Source organism: Rhinatrema bivittatum, chromosome 3 (genome assembly GCF_901001135.1).
Source record: "Rhinatrema bivittatum chromosome 3, aRhiBiv1.1, whole genome shotgun sequence".
NCBI lineage: Eukaryota > Metazoa > Chordata > Amphibia > Gymnophiona > Rhinatrematidae > Rhinatrema > Rhinatrema bivittatum.
Window position 1 is genome coordinate 566518229 of NC_042617.1, and position 16010 is coordinate 566534238.

A 16010-nucleotide genomic window follows, 5' to 3' on the forward strand; every position below is an offset into this window, starting at 1 on the left:
TGCTGATATCATGGCACTGGCTGCCAGTATAATCCAGAATCTATTATCGGGTATTAACACTAATATTTAAAACCATCCACTCCAGTAACCCCAGTCTGAAAGGCGTGATACTACAACCATACACACCTCAGTAAACACTAAGATCTCAAAATAAAGGACTACTGACTGTGCCAACGATACAGAGTACATGATGCAAATAAGAGATCGTATGTTTTCCATAGTGGGCTCAAAGCTGTGGAATTCTCTACCTGAGATGTTACGTTTGAAACCAGAAAGAAAGGATTTAAACGTGAGCTGCAAACCTGGCTATTCAAAAATGCTTACAACCTAACTTAAAAATATCAGAATGCAGAAAACTGCAATATCAAGGTCAAAGATAATAACTGAAGAATGAGTAATACTTAACGAGAGATTTTAAGTATCTTAAGACAACTCACTGACTATTATGTGAAAATTGTGGAAATAGAACTTCTGTACAACAAACTTGCTGTCCTAGATCTTTAGTTAATATGTATTAGAAAATCACAGTAGGTTTATATTAATCTCTGTTGTGTTGATCTATATAGTATGAATGTTATTTTTGTAAACTGTTGCGATCTTCATTTGGAATGACGATATGTAAAAATATCTAAATAAACTCTAGAGCTAGGTGAGCTCTGGTGAAACTGTATCCACTTGTTCCTAAGGAAGAGTTGAGGGTTCCCAAGGTGGATGCACTGGTTTGTACTGTCATGAAGCAGATACAGTCCCAGTAGATGGGTATGCTGCCCTCAAAAATGTACAGGACAGGAAAACAGAAGTGGTTCTCGAACAGGCCTTTGAGGCTGTTAATATGGCATTTCAAATGGCAGCACGTAGCTGCATTGTAATGAGGTAAGGTTTACATTTGTCTCAGCGTCTACAAGAGAATTCCTTAAAAGGTAATGGATTGGGTTTGGACTAGGCATCTCAGATGGAGTCGGGAAGGGTATGGGCAACTTTCTTGGCAGATGCTTCCTTTCACATGGTGCGCCCAGCAGCAAAGATTATATTCTCTATTATGGTGGGTAGAAAGTTGTTTTGGCTCCAAATCTAGTCAGCAGATTCTAATTTTAAGTCTAGATTCACTAATGTTCCCCTTTAATAAGATGGCAAAAGTGCGGGGAGAATCTAAAGTGCCCAGCCTCCTGGATGATAGGCCAAGAGGTACATCATGCTTAGTTTAGTTCTGCAATTACTTTCGAGATTTGAAGAGGACCAAGCAGGAGAGATCTTCAGGGGGGAGGGGGGCAGAAGTCTAAACCCTTTAGTAGGTTTCAGTCTTTTAAAATCTCTAATAGAGGAGATAAGGATGGAGATTCCAGGTTGGCCTCCTAGAGCGCTCAATGAAGGTTTGGGAGCCCACTCTCCAGATCAGAGGATTGGTGATTGTTTGTCAGCTTTCTGCCAGAAATGGGTTCACATTACCTCAGACCAATGGGTTCTAGAGGTTGTAAGGGATGATTATGTTTTGAAGTTTTCCTGTCCTATTTCAGATGTTTTTATGGTTTCCCCTTGTCATTCCACAATCAAAGCAGAGGTAGTTCGGTCAACACTCACTCGCTTCCTTCACATAGGGGTGGTAGTTCCAGTTTCACAGTGTGCTCAGGGTTGGTATTTGATTCGTGATTCCTAAAAATGAGGGAACATTTTTGACTGATCCTAGCTCTGAAGGCCAACTTGACCCTGAAGGTGTCTTGTTTCAGGATGGAGACCATAAAATCTACTGTATTATAGTGGCATAAGACAAGGAGAATTCTTAACATCCTTTGATCTGACAGAGGCATATCTGCACATTCTCATAAGGGAAGCATATCCTAAATATCTTCGCTTTGCAGCACTGGAAGACCTTTTCTAAGGTAATGGCTATGGTAGTGGCAGCTCTGCGCAGGGAAGGAATTTTGCTTTATCCATATTTGGTTTAGTTTCATTTATTGAATTTTCTTGATTACCTTTCTGTATAACAAATTAAAGCGATTTATTAGGGCGATTGGTTGATCTGAGCAAAATTGGCACAGTAGAGCGTGACATCTACAGCTAGAATGGTCCAGTTGTAGAACTGGATTCGGTAGTAGATTTTGGCAAAAGCAAACTGCTTCCCTCTCAGTTTCTGGAATATCTGGGAGCTTGGTGTGACATGATGCTGGCCGCATACAGATGACAGTGCAAAAGATTCAGAAGCTGTAGGCTCAGATGCATTTCTTATCGGAGATCAGGAGTCCTACTGTGTGAAGTTACCTTCAATTTATTGGGACCATGGCAGCACCTTTTGATCTGGTCCTTTGGGCAACAGTAAACATGAGGCCTTTACAGAAGGCTTTGTTGTCCAGATGGGGACCCACAATCACCAGATTATTTGATAAGACTCCCTGTTCAGAGCAGGCATGATTGAGTTTGGAGTGGTGACTCTTAACTAAGAATTTAGAGAAGGGAGTGGATTTAGAATCCCCATCTTGAGTGAGAGTGACAACAGACGCCAACCTGGTGGGATAGGGAGTTCATTGTCAAGATTATGTGGTGCAAAGAGTTTGGTCGTCAAAGGAGGCCAAGCAGTCCATAAATCATTTGGAAACTAGAGCAATGCATTTGGCTCTTTTTCAGTTTGTGCCTTCTTTCAAACTCAGATGATAAGGATTTTGTCAGACAATGTGTCAGCAGTAGCATATGTAAATTACCAAGTAGACGCCAAGAGTTCTCAAATAGCAGAAGAAGCAACATTTTAGTGGCCTGGGTGGAAAAGTACCTAAAAGTAATATCAGCATCTCACATAGCCAGAGTAGAAAATATGCAAGCAGACTTTCTCAGTTGCAACTTTCTGGATCCTAGGAGAATGGTCTCTGTCACAAAAGGCATTCACACAGATTGTGCATAAATGGGGGAAAGCTATAGTGGATCTGACGGTGGCCAGAAAAAATGTGAAGATGGAAAGGTTTTACAGCCTAAGGTGGGAACCGGGATCATCATGTTTGGATGTCCTGATTCAGCCCTGACCTGAAGAAGACTTATTTATAATGTATTTATTTACAAAATTTGTTAATTGCCTTCCAGAACTTACAATAAGTTCTTCCAAAGCAATGTACAACAGAATAAAAACCATCAAATCATTACAAAAATCACAATGTAATAAAATAACTTAAAACAACAAATATTATTAACAATATTAACAATGGTACTGCTGATCCAAAAAGGAAATCATGGATTAAGACACCATCAACCAGCCATAATTCAAAGCTCATGCTTCATCAACCAAGTCTTCAATTGACAGTAAAAACACATCAAGCAAGTTTCTTCCCTGATCGACAGAGGAAGATCATTCTACAACTTAGGCATTGTCACAGTCTTCTGGAGGATCCAATACAAAATCTTAACTATTCTACACAGTCTCATCCACAACAACAACAGTCCGTGGCTATCTGCAATTCTTCACCTTTACTTTCCCCCTCACGCACCCTCTGAACACAAAACCAACTTCTTCTCCAAATTCCTTCCCCTAAAGCCACGAGACTTAACCTGACAAGAGACCAGGCTTTTTCCATCGCCGGCCCCATTATCTGGATCTCCATACCTAATTCCATCAGGATTTTAAATGTCAAACAAGAATTTAAGAAAGAGATAAAACACCATTTATTTAAACGAGCTTTCAAAAATCTTTTATGATTTTATCTTTGTTCGATTATGTTGTCCTTCGATATAGCTTATGTACGTCTGTCGTCCTCGATTGTTGCTTTTTATGTCTTTTCATTTTATGACTTGCCAGATTCTTGTGGCCTGGTTTTGGCCACTGTCGGAAACAGGATGCTCTGGGCTTGATGGACCCTTGGTCTGAGCCAATATGGCAATTTCTTATGTTCTTACTTGTATTTTGTTATAATTAGATGATGTATTTTTATTCTCATTTTGCTGTAAACTGCTGCAAACCTTGGAGGGCGTGGTCAACAAATTGTTTTAAATAAATAAATAAAAAGAGTCTGTCACTATCTAAGAGCTTGAGAGCAAAACTGAACCAGAATGCAAGCAGCTTTTTGGAAAGAACTCAAATTAGTCTCACCACTAAAAATATACAAGGCAGCGACCTGGTCTTTTTTTACATTTATTCTCAAAGCTTTATCAAGAGAATGTCCAAGCCAGGGAAATGTGGTTTGGAAAGTTTGAGGGCAGGTTTGCTAGTTTCCTGCCTACTTGAGGGTTAGCTTGGGTTCATCCCATGCATCTGGTCTGGTCTGGTTGGGTGAAGAGGAAGGAGAAAATGTATTCTTACCTGATAATTTCCATTCCTTGAGCCCAGCCAGACCATTCCAGGACCCTTCCTATTCTGCCAAACGTTCCTTACAGCTGTGTTTATTTGAAGAAAGAGAGCTCATATTTCCGTTTCTAGTGGGCAGAGGTAAGTTCGGAATCTGTAGTTTTATGAAGTTGATTCTTTTCTCTCCTATCTGGTCTTTCTTGAAGTCTCCAGTAGGTGGGGGGGGAGTTATTCTTAGCTTGTTGCAGAGGTTATTGACAGGCTCAGGTTAGCATGGGAGCCTATAAGAGGTGACATCAGCAAACCTGTTGGTCTCTGTGAGCAATCCATGTACCTGGACTGGTCTGGCTGGACTCAAAAAAAGGAAATTATGAGGTAAAATAAATGAATCCTTCATTGGTTGCATTATAACCAGCTAAGACTTCAATTCTTTATTTCCTACAGATCCCTTCTTCCTCAATCTATACTTCCTCCCATCATGTTATGAGCAGCTCATAATAATACTGTCCTTATCTTTTCTCATGATCAGCCTTCTTTCTAGAACTGCACCTATGATTGCTGTTATTTTCCCAGGTAATAAAAAGCAAAGGTGTGAACTGGTAAAAAGTCTTTTTACACTGAAGAAGCAGTTCAATGAATTGGATTTGAATTTATTTACTCAAGCTCGGGATAAATTGCATTCAGGTACCATAAGTATGTCTGTGCCTCCAGAGGGCTTGCAATCTGTTTGTTCCTGAGACAATGGAGGGTAAAGAGACTTGCCCAAGGTCACAGAGAACATCAGTAGGACAAGCAGGATCTGAAACCTTGCTTTCCTGATTTTCAACTTGCTACTCCAAACCACTAGGGTATGTTGCCACTCCAGTGGCAGCAAGCACAGTGTACATGCTCTCGTTTATAGCAGCCTCTGTTTGATTATATGTCTTTTGATTTTGATTTTTTATTTTTTGGCAGATGCCTCCGAGATTCTAGTGGGCTGTACTTTCTGCGGAAGGACTTTTGCACCAGAGAACCTGGTAATGTATTTTTAAAGCATCTGTGTAAATTGTACAAGGAAAACCAAGGGACACAAAATTACACATGGCTAAGAGATGGTATCAAAATGACATCTGGGACTGAGCTGGGTTGAATCATGTTGATGCTAGCTGTAATTGCTTTCAAACGTTTTAACACACACAGTACCTGATTCACTAAGGATTTTTCCCATAGACACAAAATGGGAGGAAAGCCTTAATGAATCTGACCCATAGTCTGTCCTGGACAAAAGTGTGTTTGTGCAGTGTTCCAGTGCCCTATAAGACGAGCATTGAACTGTTGGAGAGGTGATTAGCCGCAGGCTGGCTTTATCATGCTCCATCCACAAAAAGAGCCAGCACCATCCAGGGCTTTATTTCAGGAATGATTGTATTGTACTTGACTTTCAAGTTAGCTGTACAGCTCTGTTTATATGATGCTGTAAAAAAATATCGTGGGCCAGCCTGATGATTCAGTGGCAGTGCTGTGCACTGCCATGTGGAAGGTCCCCAAGTCAGGTCTTCTGCTCCCTTGTTGGCTGGAGGTATGGATGCAGCAGAATAGCATTTAAAGTCCTAAGTGGGGAAGGAGTCATTGTCATTGGTGACACCTGGTGGCTGGATTTAGGGTCCATGCCTGCAGGGTTCCACAGCAACCTGTCCCACGGTCCAGGGCTATAGCACAGCAATGACTAAAGCAAGGTAAGTTGGGCACAGATATAAAAGAGGAGAAAAAATGCCCAGATAGCTGTGAAGGAAGGCTCTTTGCACTAGATCCCAGCTCTGATTCTCTGACTGAGATGGAAGCTCAAAGGAGCAGAGGAAACTGTCAGGTCAATAAAAAAAATATATCTTTTGTGATATCTGTCTTCCCCCTGCACCACCCAGAGTACAGCAATACATTTATAGACCAGCTCCTCGTCCTGCTCTATGGTTCAGCCTCTGACTCATAGCCGGGGGAAGCAATTTATGATAAGGCTATATCCAGTGAAAAGCGGGTCCAGCATGCAACACAGCCACAGGCTGAGGTGACAGCCACAGTTTCCCCAAAAGGATCAATATTCAAGCAGTGCGAAACACAAGAACATTACAACTCTTAATGAAAGGGAAAACGCTGCGATATGCTGCAGCCCTGACTGTAAGCTTAAGTGCTAGGGTCTGTAGAATATTCTGACTCATCAAACTTTGGTGTATTCTAAGCTCAGCCGCATGCATTGATTTTATGGAACTCCCTTGGTCAGGGCATTCCCTGGAGCAGACCAGTAGTCCCCTTCAGATGCTGCAGGCTGGGGAGAAACATGGCTGCAAACCTAAATCGGGACGCTTGCACTGAGGACAGGAAAACACCAAGACCCCAGAGGAATGTTCAAGCAATCTCTCAGAAACAGAACATCCACAGCTGGGTGCAGTTGGTTCCAAAATAAGCGTGACTAATACTGAAAATCCAAGTAAAAGCTCGGCAATATAAAAAGTAGAAAAACAATTTTAAAGATTCTGCAGTCTTATCTGCTCAATAAAAAAAACATACAGGTTCTCATGCCTGGGTCTTCCTCTAGCTCCCACTGGGGTACGTTCTCCCTTCACACCTCTCAGAAACTGGGGAATACTCCTCTCCCACATACCTGGTTGATGTCGTCAACGTTTCGCATAAGCTATGCTGCCCCTGACACGCAGGGACCAACATCTTCCAGGGCACTTCAGACTATGATATCCCCAAGGGAATCCAATCAGCAGCTTGCGAGCAAGAACACCTCTCCCACTGGAATAGGAAGGCAAAACCCCTTTTCTTCCTGGATCTAAGGAGAGCTCTAGCCCTGGCTGCTTCTCCCTTGCTCCTAATGTTGACAAACTTCTCCCAGTGATTTATGGCGTCACCTTCACAGATGTCACCACTGACCCACCCTGTTGGGGAGGGTCCCTTACTATCATTCAACCCTGTTCTTGCATTCTTAGTCACCTGAATGACTCTGCAATACCAGCACCTAAAAGAAGCAAGATATCCACCTATACACATTTAATTTAATAGTTATATTCTGCATATTCCAGATGATGCACGGTAGATTTCTGAACAAAATAGGTAAAAGCAGAAACATTGGCAAGTTTAATGTAAAACATTGATAAGACAGGCTAAGACAGAAATTGAAAAGAAGTTGGCAATAGAGGCAAAACTCATAATTAAAAACGTTTTAAAATATATCTGAAATAGGAAACCAACGAGGGAGTTGATTGGACCATTACATGATCGAGGGGTTGAAGGGGCACTTAGGGAAGATAAGGCCATCACGGAAAGACTAAATTAATTATTTGCTTTGGTGTTTACTGATGAGAATGTTGGGGAAATACCTGTTCCTGAGACAGTTTTAAGGGTGATAATTCAGATGAACTGAACCAAATCACAGTGAACCTGGAAGACGTAGTGGGCCAGATTGACAAACTGAAGAGTAGCACATCACCTGGATTGGATTGTATATACCCCAGGGTTCTGAAGGAACTAAAAAATGAAATTTCAGACTTATTGCAAGTCACTTTGTAACCTATCATTAAAATCATTCATTGCACCTGAAGACTGGAAGTTGGCCAATGTAATCTAATATTTAAAAAGGGATCCAAACGTGATCCAGGAAGCTATAGAGTATAGACCAATGAGTCTGACTTCAGTGCTGGGAAAAATCATGGAAACTATCTTGCCTCACAAATCTGCTTCACTTTTTTGAAGGGGTTAATAAACATGTGGATAAAGGTGAACCGGCAGCTATAGCGTATTTGGATTTTTAGAAGGCATTTGATAAAGTCCCTCATGAGAGGCTTCTAAGAAAACTAAAAGGTCATGGGATAGGAGGTGATGGATTACAAACTGGTTAAAAGACAGGAAACAGAGAGTAGGATTAAATAATCAATTTTCTCAGTGGAAAAAGGGAAACAGTGGAGTGCCTCAGGGATCTGTACTTGGACCAGTGCTTTTAAATATATTTATAAATGATCTGGAAAGGGCTACAATGAGTTAGGTGATCAAATTTGCATATGACACAAAATTATTCAGCGTAGTTAGATCACAAGCGGATTGTGATAAAATGCAGGAGGACCTTGTGAGACTGGAAGATTGGGCATCCAAATGGCAGATGAAATTTAATGTGGATAAGTGCAAGGTGATGCATATAGGGAAAAATAACCCATGCTGTACTTACACAGTGTTAGGTTCCATATTAGGAGCTACCACCCAGGAAAAAGATCTGGATGTTTATATTACATTGAAATTGTCGAGTCAGTGTGTTGCAGCAGTCAATAAAGCAAACAGAATGTTAGGAATTATTAGGAAGGAAAGGCAAATAAAAGGGAGGATGTCATGTAATGCCTTTATGTTGCTCAATGGTGGGACCGCATCTTGAATACTGTGTGAAGTTCTGGTCACCACATGTAGAAAGTACAGAGAAGGGTGATCAAAATGATAAAGGGCATGGAATGGCTCCCCTATGAGGAAAGGCTAAAGAGGTTAGATCTGTTCAACTTGCAGAAGAGATGGCTGAAGGGGGGGATATGATAGAGGTCTAAAAAAGTCAAGAAAGGACTTGTATGGGTAAATGTGAATCAGTGATTTATTCTTTCGGATAATACAGGGACTAGGGGGTGCTTTATGAAGTTAGCAGTAGCACATTTAAAACAAATCAGAGAACATTCTTTTTCACTCAAAGCACAATTAAGCTCTGGAATTCATTGTCAAATGATGTGGATAAGGCAGTTAGTATAGCTGGGTTTAAAAAAGGTTTGGATAAGTTCCTGAAGGAATTGCTATTAATCAATAAGAAATAGCCACTGATTGTTGCCAGCATTAGTAGCATGGGATCTATTTAATGTTTGGATACTTGCTAGATACTTGTGACTTGGATTGGCCACTGTTGGAAACAGGATACTGGGCTTGATAGACCCTTGCTCTGACCCAGTATGGCATATCTTATTTTCTTAAGTAAAAGTAATAAAACAGCAAACTACATCATCCATAAAACCAACAGATTCATCATCAAATAAATTCGTAAATAAGTACATCATATGAAACTATATGGCTGAACTAAAAACATACAATATGGAATAAACATATGCAGGATGGCCATAATAAATAATAATAAAACATAAAAATAAGCAATCCTGAAATTAAATGTATAGCATAAGCCCGTAAAATTTGAAAGGCAGATACTACTACAATGTAATAACATATTTCTACACTTAATATTAGACAATAATAAATAATTGATAAAGGTCAATTCAATTTTACATATAAAGCTTCTTTCATCCAAAAATTGATCACAATGCCTTGTAAAACCAAAAACAACAATAACAAATAAGAGCACAATATTCAATATGGCTGATTTTGTAGTCATTTGTTTCTGTTTTTATTTGCTTTGGTTTTTGGGTATATTTCATTATTGTAGCTTGTTGTTTCAGTGATACTTTTTTTTTTTGCTATATGCTTTATTTGTTGCATTTTTGTGGTACATGTTATTGACTGTATTTTTATTGTGAGTTTTTTTATCCATCCAGAACATCTTACTGAAGGGGTTGGATTTAGAAATCTAAAAAATAAATAAAATACCAATGCGGTCATCTATCCGTGTGCCACTTTGAACCATATTATTTCATGTCAAACACTGTACTAAAATAGATCAGTAACACGCCTCAAGAATACTTACTGCCCCACGTGGTCATCATAATAATTCTCCAAATCAAACACGCAGTGACTGTCAACACATGCTGTTCACTTCAGTGGTCACTTTTCAAGGTGTTTCCCAATATTTTCCATGCAGGGCTTGCTTTCATGCTTTAACAAAATCCCAGAACCCATCACAAAATAACTTACAATGCCAAATCAAAGTGCGGTGCTTCAGAAGTGTCCATTTCTAATTGCTTGCTCACTGCAGTCACAGACTGGGCACTTCTTTCCTACCCTACTGAAGTGGTGGTATTTTCTAGAGCAGGGCTTCCCAAACTGGGGGTCGGAGCCCAAATGGGATCACAAGTACCCCAAGGGGATGAACTCTCCAGGCACCACCAGCAGCCTTGGTAGTGGAAGTCAGCATGGGGACTTTGAGCCAGCGCACGCTCACAGGTCCCTGTGGTGGCCCTGCTCTTGCACGGGTTTCTGTGGTAACAGGAAGCCCCTACATGAGGAGAGATCAGGATCACCGCAGGGTTTATGAGTGTGATACTGACTTCCATAACTAAGGCTGCTGCCACTTGCACTTCACAATCAGGTTTGGGACCAGGCATGAGGAGAAGGGTGGGCTGATTGTGTTCTGGTCTCCTCACGCACCACTGATCCTACCCAAGAGAAAAAATGTTGCCCCTGTTAAGCAGTCCTCCCTCTCTTCCCACCAGTTGCCATCCACTTTTGGCCCAGAGGCACAAGGAAAATGTTGCTGCTGACCCTGACCCAGAGTGGTGTTTAGAACTGGGGCTGTTTGAAGGGAGGGATCAGATGCAGTAGGAGTTTGAGAGTTGGATCAGCTGGTGAGGGGCTTGGCTGTGGAAGGTGAGGGGAGAATGACAGAAGATCAACTGGGATATGTAAAAGAGGAGCCAGGGGGTGGGAGAGAATCAATTGAGAAGGCTGTAAGAGAAGGGTTGGAGGAGAGGAGGTGAGGCTGGAAGGTGAGAGAGAGGGGATGACTGAGGATCAATTGGGGATTATAAAAATGGCTGAGAAGTGAAAAAGGATCATCTGGCACGATACGAAAAGGGTTGGCTGGGGTGAGAGTGTTGATGAGCTAGAAACGTGAGAGGAGCTTGGATGTAAGAGGTAGAGGATGAGAGAAAGGATCAACCAGAGAGGGTGGACAGTGAGAGGGGAGTGATTGTTGGAGGCGTTCAACACCCCTGCTAACTTGTTTTCTCGTCCCTAGCACTGTAGTCACCTCAAGTGGACCTGTAATAACATATTTGCAGAAAGGTTATTTTTTTTCCTTTGATTTCCAGTTAAAGCATGAAGACATATGCAGAAAAGTCTTCCGGAAGAAAAATTGCACTTTCAATTCTTTCAAACAAAGGACAAAAGGGATGCCAGCGAGCCTGGTAACATCATCAACCAAGGTATTGCTGTGCTACTTTATAGCCAACACACTATCTGTTTCTCTCTGAATGTCATGCCCTAGATATAGATCTCATTTATTGTTTATTTATTTTATTTAAATTCTTTTAATATACCGATACTCAAGACCAGGTCTTATCGTACCAGTTTACAGTGTAACTGGGGAAAATCAATTAACAACCATACAGAAGGTAAAGTTACATTAAACAGGGAGCAAGAACATGGGAGTTGGAAGACAGGAAAGATATATAAATGAATACAACTGGAGAGTATTAAAAAAAACAGTTAAATAAAACAAAAGAGTAGCGAGTCATATAAAGGTAGCTGAGATCGGCTGTAGATATATCATAGGCAATTATTAACATATTATTTCCTGAGGAAGCAGGGATCAAGGGGAGGTAAGCATGGGGGGGTGAAAGGAGGGTAGGGACTGGGAGGGGGGAGGGAGGGAGGGTAGAGGGTAGGAAGGTGAGAGTCAATGTTAGTTGATCGAGGTTCCTTCAGCGGTAAGCTTGTGTGAACAGCCAGGTTTTCAGTTTCTTTCTGAAGGTGAGATGGGATTGTTCCTGGCGTATATCTGGTGGAAGCGAATTCCAATGTAGCGGGCCCGCTGTCTAAAGTGCTCGCTTATGGATGGAGTTGTGGACCGAGGATTTGTTGGGGGGGGGGGGGGCCTGGAGAGAACCTTTGTAGGCAGATCTGATCGGCCTTGCTGAAGTATGTAATTCAAGAGGGATGGCTAGTTGGAGTGTGGTTTGCTGGAAGACAGATTTGTGGATGATGGTGAGGGCCTTGAAGAGTATTCTGTATTGGATGGGTAGCCAGTGTAGGATTTTTAGGATTGGTGTGATATGGTCCTTACGACGTGTGTTTGTAAGGATCCTGGCCGCTGCGTTTTGCAGCATCTGTAGGGGTTTAGTATAAGAGGAGGGGAGACCGAGTAGTAGTGCGTTGCAATAGTCGATCTTTGAAAACAGGATGGCTTGAAGGACTGAACGGAAATCCTGGAAGTGTAGAAGTGGTCTTAGCTGCTTCAGGACCTGTAGCTTAAAGAAGCATTCTTTAGTTGTGGTGTTAATGAACTTTTTGAAGTTTAATCTATAGTCTAGGGTGGCTCCAAGGTCTCTAACCTGGCTTGCTAGTGGAGTAGTTGCGTTGTTGGCGAAGGGGTTGTTATCGCTGGGGGAGATAACCATGAATTCTGTTTTGGATGTATTAAGGACCAGGTTGAGACTCAAGAGAAGGAGGTTGATGGAGTGTAAGCAGCTGTTCCAAAAATTTAGAGTAGTGGAGATGTGGTCCGAGATGGGGATTAGGATCTGCACATCGTCCGCTTATATAAAATGGGTGAGGTTGAAGCTATTGAGTAGCTGGCATAAAGGGAGTAGATAGATATTAAACAGGGTAGGGGATAGAGAAGAACCCTGTGGTACTCCTTGTTTAGCAGGAATGGGTTGGGATTCTTTGTCATTTATTTTAACTTTGTAGTGCCTGTTAATCGATTGTTAATCGATCCTTGGCATTTCAAGTGATTGTTTTTTGTTTCAAACGTTCCACTGTCTCCGGAGGAATGCACACTTTTCCTGTCTAGATGAGTGCATAACACAAACAACCAACTGTACGTTCCTTGGCTCGGCGAAGCATCAAAACATTAAAAGATTCAACTGGGAGGTTTTTTTTATTCCCCGGGTCCTCTTGGAGATCTCAGTGAAAATTATTCGCTGGCATGAGGAGCTGTCGTGACTGAGTTATAGAGCATGTTTTCCCATAACTAATGATGGCCATGCAAGGACTCAAAGTCAACAAGGGCTGTAATGCCTTCTCTTAAAGCTTTCGCCATAATTTAAAGCCCCATATTATGCAACAAGCAAAGGAAAGAACTTTTAAATGATTCTCTGATTTCAACCATTAGGTAAAAGATGAGCCGCTTGCTGTTTCTTTGTGGTTTCAACGGATGTCAGAGTGGATGCAAAGATTAAATATGCGACATAGAAATGTACCGACAGATTATCAATGTGCATGGAAGAAATGTTACAGTGCATTACCATGTGATATCAAGGAGCACCTAACGATAAACTGTTGGGTGAAATGGCATTGACAGGTGTCTTAGAATCTAATTCTCGTCACAGGTCAGATGGGTTTAGTAGGAATGGCAAGTGAGAGGGGGGATAAGTGTGAAAAGCGTCCATTGTTCAAACTGGAAGCTCGGTGTGTCCAGGGATTGAGCGAATGAAATTGTTACACGTAGCAACTTATTAAAAAGTAACAAAAAAGGAACTAATAACTGAATTATAAGTAAGTAATGCCACCGAATATTTATAAACAAGAAAAAGCACGCAATCAAACGTAAAATGAGACTCCGCTGGCACGGCTGCCCCGGTTATCACTTACGCCAGGAGATGAAGTCAGAATTGCGTTTTAGCGCCCGTGCATGTTGGGCGTGCGTACAGGGCCACAGTACCTAACCTTCATTTCCTAGGGGCAATGAAAGCAAATGCACAATGCCCCCCCATCCCCCCCCCCCATGTGAATCTGTTTTGCTTCTGACTTCCAGGAGCCATGTAAGAGGAGCTCCAACTGGAGGGCAGCGCACGAGGACTTCATCAACTGCATTATATCGGCCAGAGAGGTCACCAAGGCCATGAAGGAGGGGCAGCCTCTCCCTCCTCCACCCCCTCCCAGTATCAATCCAGGTACGTCGCCGCCTCTCCCCGTCCCAGCCTGGGCTATAGGCGTTACCTTCACCACAGCGTCCCGGGAGCCGGGCTCATGCCATTCAGACGAGCAGTTTTCTGCTGTAATTCGGGGCCTCCTGGATGCCTTGGTTCGGTGTAAATCAGAAACGGTGACTTTTAGAAGCGAGCGGTTTGGTTGAGCGCGGATTGTGAAGCACAGCACCAATCCCACTTTTCACCTTCTGGCCATCTGAAAGTATCGTTTTTAAAATCTATTTTATTTCAGCCCTGTGAAGACGCCGTCCATTTAATTGCCTCTTTTTTGTCTGCTATCTGCGTTTTAGTTCAGGTGTGTACGGCCTTTCCTGTCCCCTCCAGCGCCCTTCTGTCCCACGCCCTTCAAGAGGAGAACAGAGTAATAAAAATATTCCTTGGCCTGCTCCGCCAATACACCCTGTCCCCCTCCCCCCACCCCTGCCTGCCAGTGTCCCCTGCACGCCGGCCTCACAGCGCGGGAGCAGTGGAAACGCAGCGGGAGCATCATAAAAGGGGGCACGGAGGCCGTTTTCATCTGATATTGTTCCGTTTCATAACCCTAAGGACCCAGGCAATTTACAAGCAATCATACACGATGTTACAACAAACTTTAGTAACATAAACCTCTCAAAACATAAATAGCGAAACAAAAAAACCCCCACTAGGACAACAGTCAAAGAATTGAAGATATCTTGCCAGGTTCGAGAGGGATTGATGATACTCTTAGTCCATGGCTTATGGGCATTATCATTTTCAACTGGACACTAAGCCCCTTCATAGGGGTGTTATTTTATGAATTACACATGATTATTGGCAGTGACGGATTTAGGTTTGTGCTGCTATCGCCCCCTTCCCTTCCCCCAAACAAGGAACAGGGCAGAAGGCCTAAGGCACAGTCTTCTTTGCTCTGCTCTCCCCTGCTCCCCTCCTCCCCTCATGACTCTGAACAGTGGTTCCCAACCCTGTCCTGGGGACCTTCCCCCCCCCCCCCCCGCCAGTCAGGTTTTCAGGATATCCACAATGAATATGCACAAGAGAACATTTGCATGCACATGCATATTCATTGTGGATATCCTGAAAACCCGACTGGCGGGGAGGGTTGGGAACCACTGACTCTGAATGACAGGGAGGGAGGGGCTGGATAAGGGAGCAGAGTGGCTTATTTTTATTCCCTGGATGGGATGGGAGGTGGGGGGTTGGAATAGAGAGTAGAGCAGTTTCTTCCAGCCTCACCCCTTTCCTCCTGTTCTCTGCTCGGTGAGATTCAGCAGAGCTGGGAGTCTTCAAATCTTCAGCTACCCCTCCCCCCCCACACACACTCACTCTTGCCACCCTAGGCACAGGCCTTAGTGTCTCTGTTGGCAAATCCAGGCCTGCTTATTGGATTACTCACAAGAAGCAAAGGAAGGCGTCAGTGACTCGGTCTTTCGCAGTGACTGAAATAAAAGCACTGCTTTACCTGTGGCCCCTTTTCTGGTGTATTTGCACATTGTGCTTTTAAATAAGAGGGGAACTAATAACAGGATTGGAGTAATGAAAAATATGCCTGTTCAATTGAAATCATATGCACTTCTAGGTCACCGATTCAAAGCCAATGCAGCCATTACCATTCGAAAGTCACTCGGTGGCCTATTGAATCGTAGTCTCCATCACTAAAATCCCTGTCGGACATTACCTGGCATCCCAGTTGGCAGTCAGGGCTGAAGGTGCTTCCTTTGCTGCCCTGTGCAAGGGATTACTGTGTTGCTGCCCTTTCCTGCCCATCCCCTCCTTCACAGGGTTCTCTGTCTTCCAACAATAACTTTGAGTGTTTGAACATTGCTCAGAGGATTCTGGTGCAGTGGGGCTTAGAGTAAGGCAAGCAGATTTGGGAGTGGTGAAGGGTGGGTTTGTCCAACGGATTCTCCCCATGGAAAACCTTCGTAATCCACCTTCTAAATAGGCCTAAA

General features: G+C 42.7%; 1 protein-coding gene across 2 annotated transcripts in view; it reads left to right on the top strand.

Annotated features, from left to right (window-relative positions):
- ZC2HC1B (zinc finger C2HC-type containing 1B) overlaps positions 1-16010 on the top strand; it is a 76086-nt gene that overhangs the window by 16659 nt on the left and 43417 nt on the right. For both annotated transcript variants that reach the window (XR_003855947.1, XM_029597042.1), the window contains exons 2-4: positions 5216-5277; positions 11239-11352; positions 13905-14043. Coding sequence is in view for 1 of the 2 variants with exons in the window: in XM_029597042.1 (XP_029452902.1) it covers positions 5216-5277; positions 11239-11352; positions 13905-14043 (315 nt within the window). In the remaining variant the exon portion in view is untranslated. The remainder of the gene's footprint in view (positions 1-5215; positions 5278-11238; positions 11353-13904; positions 14044-16010) is intronic.